This window comes from Aulostomus chinensis, chromosome 20, assembly GCF_037954235.1.
Source record: "Aulostomus chinensis isolate RoL2024-O1b breed Wild chromosome 20, RoL_Achi_v1.0, whole genome shotgun sequence".
Lineage (NCBI taxonomy): Eukaryota > Metazoa > Chordata > Actinopteri > Syngnathiformes > Aulostomidae > Aulostomus > Aulostomus chinensis.
Window position 1 is genome coordinate 12,824,888 of NC_141339.1, and position 11,778 is coordinate 12,836,665.

The window sequence follows — 11,778 nt, forward strand, 5'->3', positions numbered from 1 at the left end:
AAGAGAAGGCTGGAGCAGTGAGTCATCAGAGGTTATTTATATTTTACATCTGGTAACCCTTTCACTACTGGAGAAGTTGTATGTTCTGAAAAAACAAAATCCAGGCCAAAAAAATATCACTTGTCCCCCCCCCCCCCCCAATTTAGTTATTTTGAAGCTATGAGACATAATTTACGCCCTTAATTTAGTTATTTTGAGGCTGCGAGATATAACTTGTTCCCTTCAACTTACTTACGTTGCTGCTGTGATATATTTGGCTCCTCCGTTTATTTTGAAGCTATGAGACCGAACTCGTTCCCTCAGTGTAGTTATTTTGAGGTCATGAGAAATAACTTGTCCCTCAGTGGAGTTATTTTGAGGCTATGAGGTAAAGCTGCTCCAGGGCTTCATATCTTTTTGCGCGTTGACGGCATTACACCACATATAGATAAATGAATGTCAACAAATATGTTGTTTATCTTGTTTTCCTTCCATCAAGAGTAATTAGCCTACGATTTGAGCGGCATCCCCCACACCCTACCCCTCCCTCTCTGCCCTCCAACTGTCAGCTACAGCAGAGAGCAAATGGTAGCGTGTGTATAATTGGTATAACTCCATTACCCCACCCACTGGTCATTGATGCTCACTACACCCTTGGAGGCCAGTTTCACAAAGTAGAATGCCGTGTGAGTATGGCCAGAATACAAAAGTGTAAAACTCATTAAATGATAAAGAGATAGCTGCTAATGTCTCCTCTCAGGTTTCTTCTGCTCTGTTTAAAACCACCAGCAGAGGCGGCGGTGCAGATAATTAAATATAGTCTCCTTCAGGATGACCTCACTGACCCAAGAGCCGCCTTTGCATCTCAGGTCTGATTCAGAGCCTCCTGCTCCGGAGGTCTCAACCACCTCAGGGAGTTCACCATTAATATTCTAGGGAGCACCGGACGACATTTCAGCTTTCCTTCCTCAGCCGGGTTGATGAATGACCCCTTAAATAACTATCGGCAATGACAAAAACAAGATATTCTGCACTCATGAAGAATACCCAGTGGGTTAAAACAACCTTGCACCACATTCCCTCCACTTATACATGCGCAACAGTATTATTTTTGTTTTCAGTTTGTCAGATATTGTTCATCATGAAAGAAGCAATTCAAGATGAACATTTTCCCGACCAAATCTGGAAAGCTTTCCCTATAAACTGTCACACGTTTACTCTTTAAAACATTTGATGTACGAGCAGAGCAGAAAGGCTGGTGTAATTCCCTCGGCACGTCTGGAATTCATAATGAGTTTTCAAAATCCGCAAGTCAAATTTGGTTAATCAGTTAATGTTGATAGACCGCCCGGCATTCCCAGCACATCCATACATAAATACAGATAGAAGGATATGAAAGCGTCGAAAGAGTTCAAGTCAGAGGGTTCTGGTTTTATTTTGTCCCTTTTGGGCAGCACATCGAGCAAAAAACATTAGGATTCATTTTGTGTCTCGCTGCCTGGCAGATGTTAAGTTCAATCATCTCTATATGCTGGGTAGGTGAATGGAGCAGCGACGGGAAAACCAATACAAGAACCTGGAAGATTTGGAGCTAAAGCACACACAAAAATGTAGAGTTAGGACACGCAGCAAAAGATGAGTGACAAAATTCAAGGAAATATCAACGTTTAGTACCTCGGCACGGTGAGGAACTTTGGAATTCATTTTCCTGGTCTGTGGATCTCACTGGAAGGATAAACTCCAGTCCTTTAAAAAAGACATTTCCATTATTTTGTCCAGGAACGAGTCCTAAAACCAGGACCTTAGTTAGGAGTGTAAGACACCTGACTCCTTCATTCCAAATGTAGTTGTTGTTGTTTTTTCAATTAAATGCCTGAAATTAGATTTACGGTTTACGCTAGGCTTGATATATTCTAAAGTTTTGTTGTACAGCATAAAATATGTCGTTAAATACCACACTTGTAGTATCTGAAGCGTTTGGGTACCCTAAAAACGAGGTTGCTGACAAGATGAGAATACAGATGGGTTTTTGTTGTTTTGTCTTTTGTTGCAATTATGCAAGGCGAGGCAATTTTATTTGTAGAGCCCGTTTTCACAAACAGTTTGTCTCAAAGGGCTTCACATGGCATCATAACAACATCCTCTGCCCTTAGACCCTCACGTCGACTGAGGAAAAACTCAGTTATGCTTATTTGCCATGGAGTTTAATTTTGGCTTAAGTTACCTAAAATGTTTTTTTTTTTAGTCTTGAATAACCCGGCTGAACTGTTTTCATGGCACAAGGCTTCTCTCTTGCGTTTTTATTCTCCTCCGCCTCGTGGACAACCATCCATTTCAGGTTCATTACTCAGAGGGAAAAAAAAAAGGCTGTTATGACCATCCGACACAACCTGTAAGTATTCGGCTGTTGCTTTGCTCCTTACTGTAGCTTCCTTGGACAAATAATGGTGATGCGCTTTGCACCTCGGTGCAATAACACTTGGTCGAGTTCTGATGAGCAGAACGTGCAACAACACTCTGGTTGTCAGGGGAATAAAAAGCCTGGTCTTTGTTTGACCCGTAAAACACTCCAACATGTCAAATAAGGTAACTGTCACTTGTAAGAACAAAAAAAAAAAAAAAAAAGCCAAGATGTGGTTACCATGGTAATTCTTTTGTCATTTTTCCCTACTGTGTATCAGGAGTGCTCTTCACTATACCACACGAGCTGAACTGACCAACTTTGTGATGCTAGTTGAGATTCTGCACACTTTCTCACGATACATTGCCATTTACTCAACTGCCCTGTTATATTTCTAATGGCCACTAGAGGGCATCAGTTATCACCACATCTAGGTTCTTTTATTTATAAGTTATACAGTTGCTTTCCTTAAGAGAACATCTTGTTACTGTCAGCTGCAGCTTGTATCGAACTGAGTCCTTGTTGTGCCTTCAAAAAAACACTCTCAAATTAAATTATAAAACAAAGAGGAGGGTCAAGAGCCAGTTTTTCCAAAAAAAATAAGCCCACAAACGACCTCGTGAAAGGATATAAAATCGCAACATTACCAAACACCTTTTCGATTTAAAGCCTTAGCTAGTGTCGCTGTGACGTTCCTTCGAGTAAGGCTGGCGCTCCAGTATGACGGGCGGCTCATACAGAAGGTCATCCTCTCCCAGCGAGGATCTGTGCTCCAGGTTCACAAAGTTAGGGATGTTGAAGTGCGACAGGAAGGCACACTCTCTTTGTGTCTTCCTCTCCTCAGTTAGTCCACCAAGAGGAAGGTTTCCCTCCACGTCCTCTTCCACCTCATCCATCGCTGCAGAACTGATACCTCCGGGGCGGTCGAGTGTCCCCAGCTGGGCTTGGCACCACCCGGTTTGTTTCAAGTTTCTGTTGTCTTTCAGGTTTCGCTTGTTCTGACCCTCTTCGTTGATGTAGAAATTAAAATATGCGCGTGACTCAGTCAGCAAGGGAAGAGAGAAGGCTTTGTCGTTTTCACCTCTGAGACCGTCGGCATCTACCAGACAGCTTCCTGGTCGATGATGCTTTTCAGCAGAATCGGAGTTCCTGAGAAAACAAAGGAGGAATTAAAACGTTTTGGTTTTTTTTCCTCGGTAATGAAGCTTGACACAACACAATTGTTGCATGACTGTCTTGCTGGTTTGTCTGGTAGGAGGGAAACTCAGAAAGCTGTGGATGGATTTGATAATAAAATTGGTAGGATAATAGAACTGAGGCTGAAAAGCCATTGATTTAGTGCTGCTTGTTTGATAGAAGGGTTATACAATATTATGAGACTAAGGTTTTCAACAGATTTGGTAAAGGGGGGGGCTGAAGGAGAACCCATCACATTTTTTTTTCGGGGGGGGGGGGTTGTGTAAATCAAACATAGTTGACAGTGGCATTTATTTTTTTACTCTGAATGTGGCCTTGGTGCACTCAGACTGCCCCCAGGGGCCAGAAATTTGCGCTGGCTTGTCTTGCAGAAGTATCTTATTGTAATCGCTAATATTCTATATATTAAAAAAAAAAAATCCTGAAAAAAAACCCTTTCTGAAATTCATCTCATCAACACCCATCAGTGCCTCATGAGCTCCTAGGGGAACCCCACCCCAACTTTTAGACCAAGCAACGTCTCACAACTTGAACTACACAAGGAAAGACATTCTCCACCTGTCAATCATCGGTTCACTTTGACAGGAGGGACCTCGCTCTCTTACAAATTCAGATCATTGGATCTGTCCTTGGTGCTGAAACGCTCCCCGTGGGAACAGATGTGTGTCCTTATAAATGGAAACGTTGCAGCAGCTGCGGTTCTACTCACTCTTGATGAGGCGCTCCGGTCTTTGTGAGCAGCGTGAGAACGAAGAACATGAAAATGACAAAGACAGCGAGTCCGACCCAGAAGCCGATTACGATGGAGTCTGAAATGTCGCCGAGAACAATCTTGTTATAGTTCATCGACATTGTCCTCGTACTACCCCCCCAACACACACACACACACACACACACACACACACACACACACACACACACACACACACACACACACACACACGATTGTAGCTTTGTTGACTCTCTTTGTGGATAATTACGCATGCGTGCATTCAGCATTTTACTTCAGCAACCTGTATGTAAAGAAAACTTCTGTCAGATCAACTGTTTGTTTGATGAATCAGGCAAATTAATCACTACGTATTGATTTAACAAATTATTGAAAAGAAGAAGAAGAAAGGAAGAGATGATATTTCAGGGATGTAAGCTCACATCTGTGCGCCTTCAGTCCCTCAAAAGACACGGGTTCGTCGTCGTCGTAATACTCGTACTGCCACACGTAGTCGCTGCGCCGTGCGCTGCTTTGGCTCCGGTTGTGGAGGTCGGACATTTCAAACAGATTGCACGTACCTTGAGAAAAGAACATGAATGATATCAACACGGGGGGGGGGGGGAAAGAAAGAAAAAAGCTCTGTTAAAGGTCGGTAACAAAAGTTTGCCAACCGCAACCTCGGGGGATGCGATCCTTTGTCTGTAACTCCTCGGATGTTGCGTCCGTCTTCAGGAATTCAACGAAGAGCCAAACGGGTCATTTACAGCTTGGAACTGGATCGCTTTGTTGTGACGCCAAAACTCCATTAATCCTCTTGCGAGCCTTGTAAATGAATAGCAACAGTCCTGAGGCGAGCTGCTCAGTGCGCTTCAGTTCTCCAACCCCAGCAACCTCGACTGCCTCCAGTTCACCTCATCTCTGCTGGGATACTGAGACTAAACAAACGCATCGTCACCGGAGTCGCTGATGGGTGGGGGGAAGATAGGAAAGCGCTCTCCTACGGACACAGACAGATCAAGAGAAGGGAGGAGGAGTTTGTAATGTATGCTGTTGTTTAACGCAAGAAAAGAATATGAATAATCATTCATATATTTTAACTTTGTAAGTTCACTTTTTGTCATCTGAAGGTGCAACATGAACATCATTACACCCTTCTGAGCTTGGAGGGAGGGGTTGCCTTTCCACTAAGGTCCCCAGAAGAATTCCTAAATTGTTGATCAGTGCTTTTTCAGCACTTTCAACTAAGCATGTGATCAAGCAGATGTCAATTAACATCTAGGTGTGCCAATCAGATAGGAACTGAGTCTCAGTTACCATGGAAACCTGCTAGGGAAGAGGACAGTCTATACCAAAACAGAGATGAGGCAAAGCTCAGTCACAGCATTCCTACAGGACCGCAGACAAACAGGAAGGTTGATGGATGCAGCGGCGATCCGAATGTTGACAATCGTCTTGTCAGCAGAGCAAACATGCCGTCTTATTAATTCACTGATACCAACAAAGGTTGATAATAGAAGGTTTAAGAGGATAAGACATCATTTAAGGTTAACAGACATGACGCTAGTATGAAGACAGACGCCCAGACATTATTATTCAATAGAGATTTAGTTTAAACTCGAAAGATGCTATGTTAAAGATTTCTAGACCATAACTCAAGACCAAAAAAAAACAAACAATAAAATTACAAACAAGTTTGACAAACAGAAGCATTTAGAGAGCGCATATTCACCACGATACACAATGTCATCAGAAACCATTCATAAATGCCAAAATGAGGTCTGCTGGATCGCCAATCCATTCCTTCTCACAGAGATGAACACATATTTCTCAATAGAAAGTGGATTACTGCCATGGATTTAATCACAATACGCTAAAACTTTTCAGTGACATCAAGAATTATAAGTCGGCCTCCTTGGTGGAAGTCATTATCCACGACTAGGACTGAGGGAGTTCAGGTATCTCACATGCGAGGGTAAGAGGGAGTGTGAGGTTGATGTGTGCAGACGCAGTCATGTCAACATTGGGTGGCTCTTTTACTTTAGAAGCCAGTTTATCTTTAAACCTACCACCTTTGGAGAAGAGCCATTTCCCATTTGTGCTGCAGTTTCTCACTATTCCTACTGTACTTAAAGTAACACGTCACCCCCCCCCCCAAAAAAAAAGTACTCACATGACACAACAAGTGTCTTGATTTTGCAAAGATGTGTTTTCCCCACCTGCGTCTTTGTGACTACCAAATACAGAGAGAGGCACCCATGTACATTCAGCTTGAGGCGAATGACAACCGATAGCTGACAACAGCTAACAACAGCACCCAAAACCGTCCGCTAACAAACTCTCCTCCAAGTCGTCCGATATAATCCACATCTTCTTTATCCAGCCATGTGCTCAGTTCTTTTATTTAAACTTAAAACAAACAAAATATAAATCTTCCCATGTGTCACACTTTCAGCCAGCAGGAGCGACAGGCTGATCCAGTTGAACAAACTTGCTCAGACATGTCTGCTCTTGTTCGTGGTATCACCAAACTATGCGTAGTTAGCTTGGTTTTAGCTGAAATCAGTGGGGTTTTTGGATTAATGAGCATAAATCTGAACAAGGAAGATTTGGATTACACGAGACAATTAGCTTGAGAATTAGTAGACATTTGTTGGGCATTAGCCTCAAGTTATATGTGGCTGGCTCCCTCTGCATTCTGTTAGATTCACGAAAAAGTGATAACGGAGGGAAAAAACTGGATTCTATCCCAGCTGACATTGGGTGAGAAGCGGGGTTCACCCTGGGCGGGTCGCCAGCAACCCTTTCAGTTGCAAGATGGCCACTCTACCGCCAAGCCATGTCGCCCCTTTATGTCCATGGAGTAAAAATACCTGTTTGTGAGTATTTGAAAAGCAAAATTCTTGTGGTTTGACAACTTCCGGTATTGATTCAAGGCAAACATTTCTGTGAGGAGACTTGATGACCTGGTGCTAGCTGGTGAGTAAACAATGGGTGTTGTCCTGGTAGCTACTTTATCAGACTGCTGCTATTTCAGTGTAGTGTCAAGCTGATGTCATGTAACATTTAATTCACAGCAGAAAGGCAGCTCTCTGCTTTATTCTGTTTTAGTGACACACTTCAGCATAAAATTACTAGAAAACACAACACAGACAGAATGTTCCTGGCGCCACTGACAAAAGCATCAAGGCCTGGGTCAGAAATTGGAATAAACTGTACATTTTGTCCGAACCTAGTGTGTTACAATCAGCTGTGATTCCCTGAGCAGCCAACTGGGGCCTGTGATAAACTCAAGTAGTGCGTCTTTCACCAAGTATTCAAAGGGAGTTGAGGGAAAATGGCAACATTTCAATTTTGCTGGCCTTTTGTGTTCCCTCAAGCACAGTTTTATAATTTGCCTTTCTCAAGCCTTTTGAGTCGGCATGAATTAAAATAGCCAAATCACAGAACTACTTGAAGGCAAAAATAACAATATCGGTAACCGTGGTAACGCAACTTAATAAAATCCCACGGCCTTCACAGTAATGCATCAACTTTTTAAGGAATTCTGACCCAAGTTGAGTTGCCTCTTGACAACCCACCGGTAGGACCACACCCAAACTGCTTGGGGAATGTGTTACGAGTGTAGTAAATCAAGTTAGAAGTACTTCTTCTACTGCATCCAGGCATGGCAAGGATGGAGCTCAGTTGGATGTTTCAGGGGCCAAGTAGCACACTAACACAGAACACGACAGCTTGCACCACTGGACTGGAGGTCAGTAATGAAATTTCTCAGGTGGTGATGGAGAATCGCACAAAGCAATAGTTGAGTCACAATGAATTTCCCAACCGCCGTAGTGGGCGACTGTAAAATTGGCTCTTAGACTCAAGTCACCATTATAGCTGTCAATCACACAGGCATGTGAAGACTTTGTTTTAAGAGGTATGCAATAGATATCAGGAGCGAGGAGTTACAGATGGCCACCAGGCTTCATCTGCTTTAAAAGTACAGTAAATATAAGTGGCTTGCAAAAGTATTTATACCCCATTGAACTTTCCCACATTTTATCACGTTACGACCACAAACAAATGTATTTTATTGGAATTTTATGTGAAAGACCAACACAAAGTGTTGTGAAATACAGAGGAAATTGTAAACGATTATCTTTTTTTTTTCTTTTTTTTTTTACAAATAAAAAAAATGAAAAGTGCACTGTGCTGATGTATTCAGGCCCCTTTTCTCTGAGAGCGACCAATTGCCTCCAGAAGTTTCCGTGATGACTGCTGAATGATTGAATGTTGACCTAATGACTAAATGGAGTCCACCTGTGTGTCATCTAATGTCAGTATAAATACAGCTGTCCTGTGACAGCCTCAGAAGTTGGTTCAGAGAATATTAGAGGGCAAACAACAAGGAACACAGCAAACAGGTCAAGGATAAAGTAATGGAGAAGTTTAAAGCCCAGTTAGGCTATTAAAAAAAGTTCTCCAGCCAAGATAATGCCATGTTATGCTGCGCTATCTCACTTGAATGTTCCGCTGGCACTTATCCAAATGGTAGCTGAAGGCTAAATGGATAAAGGACTCACTAGCGAGGAGGGAAAACCCTTGATAACAGTATTTATGCAGTTATCGTACCAAATGTACAGAAGCCCCTGTGAATGATGCGTTTGTCTCCTGCACCTCAGTCAAGCGCCAGCGTCGTTGCCAGTTTCAAACCGGCGTAAATTCCGTTTTCATGCCAAGCCTTCGCCCTTAAACCAGCAAATGAACTTGGGCTCCGTCTTTGCCAGGTGCTTAAGTATGTTAATGAGGCAGCGTCTGGCACAACCATGGTGCTTTGCTATTTGTCAGAAAAGCTTGAGCCATAGATAAAGAATAGTTTGGTCAACAGCGTTTCTTTGTGAAGTGCTTTTTATTTGCTCATCAATCAGATGAGTCATGAGTCAATCAGCATTGCAATTAGGTTCTTCTGATGCCCAAAAAGTGGAAACACTGACGGCCACCTCCCTCCGGGCTTGCTTCTCCTCCCATGGCTTGAGTGGAGTCCTGCTGCTCCCATATATGATGCGGTCACACACCTTCACCTGCTGCACCAGGAGGTCCATTTCTTCAGATGAGAAGCACTCACTCCTCTTGAGCTGCAACAGAAACAGCAACACACCGAGCCCCGGTGCAACAGGGGCGTTGAAGGGAATCACACGAGGCTCTCTGATTGGTTCGATTGATATCCCAGCCGAAACGCACCTATGAATATGTAGGTAATGACTACATCTTTGTACCGTGCACCGCGGTTTGGGCTCTGACCGCGAACCGTCTAAATACCATCATTGTTTATAACAGAAATGTTGCCAATCCTGAACTTTAATTTCTAAAAAATAACCCCAAAATAATTGCCTTGGTGTGTGTTTATTTTATTCATTTTTTTTGTCTGGTTTGCTTCATGGTTTCCTAACTTGAAACATTCGACCCTCTGCTGTGTGCCCCATCTACCCAGCAGACGGCAAAGAAATATTCAAAGCCTGCTACAAAAACAGAGTATAACAAACAAAATATCACGATGATATGAAGACGTAGCAGTATTACTAACAGTTTTTGCTCTTTATTCAGCCTCATAAGCCAATTTATATGATGCACATCTGACATCACCAGTACTTGGTACCAGATTTAAGTTTGTGGATTGCATTTCAACAAGAGAAAGACTAGTGGATCCTCACAGAATGCAGGCGGGAGAATATAAACAACTGATTTATCCACGTTGGGGGATTTTGGCGTTAATTTACACCTGGGTAGCTCTAGGGGTACAGACCCTTCAGGAATTATGGCTGTATGTGATAAAGCTGCAGTATAGCAACAATTAATGGCACTGCAGTGTAAAAAAAAAATGTATTGGATTTGAAAGTGAGCACCTATGATGGCATCTGGTGAAATCACCGAGAGCGTTCTGAGTCAGCAGTAACGAGGCTCACCAATCCTTCATCGTGTTCCAACTGTAAAGGTCGGCGGACTCGTATCAGCGCAAGTTCATTCAGTTTTCTACATTTAACTGGTACTCTGTATGTGCGTCAGTTCAACTCACACGCCGCTCCGTATAGGTCAGTCAAATTCTCCACCGATGCTTCCTGCATTTTCACACCCAGATCAGCTGCTTTAACAAGCGGCCAACCTCTTCTGTGACGAGCCTGAATCTTGCTTTTTTTTGGGATCTGGGATTTAAAAAGTGTAGCCTACAATCTTGATGACACGAAACACCGCCCTTTATCTCCTCACTTCATAGACGCTTGGCCGTGTCTGGTATCTTGACCTTTGGTCTGGCATTTCCTAGTCTCAGGTCTTGTGGTTAAGTCTCTGATGGTTTGCCTAAAGAGAGTGATGGCATTTTACCAAGGATTTCTTGCTCATAATAGGTAGAAACCATTGGAGTTTGGGTGTTACTTTATCTGCAAAATATATCATTCAGTTCAACATTTTCACTCCAGGAAGTCCATTTTTATCGCTTCAATAAATGATCTGTGACTCTATGTCTCCGGTTTCACTTTAAAGGACAATTGGGGTCAACCAATAGCCGTGCGGTATAAATTGCTCCTGGGTCAAATTTCCAATAAGGAGTACTGCTGACAAAATATAAAGAGTTTGATTTTCTTACCTGCTCTTCAAGGATACCTGCCCTCCCAAAACTCCGAGACCTCCATAGTCTGGTTTTATGAGACCACCTGTTGAATGGCCACCGATTTCTCACCACTTCCTCTAACTCTGATGAAGGTGCGACTGAAACCCATTCGCTTTTTGTGACGCTCAGTGCAGCAAATGTGAACTCGAGGCAAAATCTTGGGTTTTATTTCTACTAACTTGGTGTGCAGCCACCCCCCACTCATCATAGGAGAAGCAGACCCGGCTTGGCATCTTTGCTTTACCTCGCCAAAAGTATTGTTACTTTTATGCCTCGAGGGCTGAAGGCAAATATTCGTCCGTCCAGTTTGAGTTCAACATCTCAAGATTTCCTTAAATGAGCTTCTTCAAGTTTGGCTTAAACATCCACTGGGACTCAAAGATGATCTTGAAAGATTTTGGTGGTCAAAGGTCAAATTCATTTTCACCTGCCATACATGCGTTATCTCAGGAACGCTGGGAAAATTTGAACCAATTTGCCGAAGGTCCTCTGGGACTACTGGATGAACTGAAAAGTTTTGGTGGTCAAAGGTCACGGTCGCTGTCACCTCACATGAATGTGATAGCCGTCCCGTTCTCATGAACAGAATATCTCAAGACTCCTTGCAGGGAATTTCTTCAAGCGTGGCTCAAACATCTACTGGTCGGGCTGGCTTACATCAGCACATTAGACCTGTTATTGTTAAAGGTAGCTATGCCAGTTTCTTTCAGTCCACATACCGGGAAGGTGAGGTAAGTACTCTTGCGTGCTTGTCCCCGTTGCTCTCTAATGAACTCATCTCTCCTGGCTGTTTCCTGCATTTGCTCTGCAACATCGGGCTTGAAAAGAAAAACAACAACAACA

General features: G+C 43.0%; 1 protein-coding gene across 1 annotated transcript; it reads right to left on the reverse strand.

Annotated features, from left to right (window-relative positions):
- Window positions 1–1,513: 1,513 nt before the first annotated feature.
- Window positions 1,514–5,188, reverse strand: LOC147242876 (melanocortin-2 receptor accessory protein 2A-like). The gene is made up of 4 exons (XM_086189595.1): window positions 4,967–5,188; window positions 4,730–4,867; window positions 4,287–4,386; window positions 1,514–3,529 (listed from the first exon to the last, which is right to left on the reverse strand). The coding sequence occupies exons 2-4, from the start codon at window positions 4,845–4,847 to the stop codon at window positions 3,052–3,054; spliced, it is 696 nt and encodes a 231-aa protein (XP_086045721.1). The 5' UTR covers window positions 4,848–4,867; window positions 4,967–5,188; the 3' UTR covers window positions 1,514–3,051.
- Between the last annotated feature and the right edge of the window lie 6,590 nt (window positions 5,189–11,778).

What these genes read in the sequence shown, in the direction of transcription:
- LOC147242876 (XM_086189595.1), bottom strand. Translation starts at nt 4,847, where the DNA reads ATGTCCGACCTCCACAACCGGAGCCAAAGCAGCGCACGGCGCAGCGAC. An exon ending in GGGACTGAAGGCGCACAGAT is followed by an intron (nt 4,387 to 4,729) that starts GTGAGCTTACAT and finishes GCGACATTTCAG; the next exon opens with ACTCCATCGTAATCGGCTTC. An exon ending in ACCGGAGCGCCTCATCAAGA is followed by an intron (nt 3,530 to 4,286) that starts GTGAGTAGAACC and finishes TTGTTTTCTCAG; the next exon opens with GAACTCCGATTCTGCTGAAA.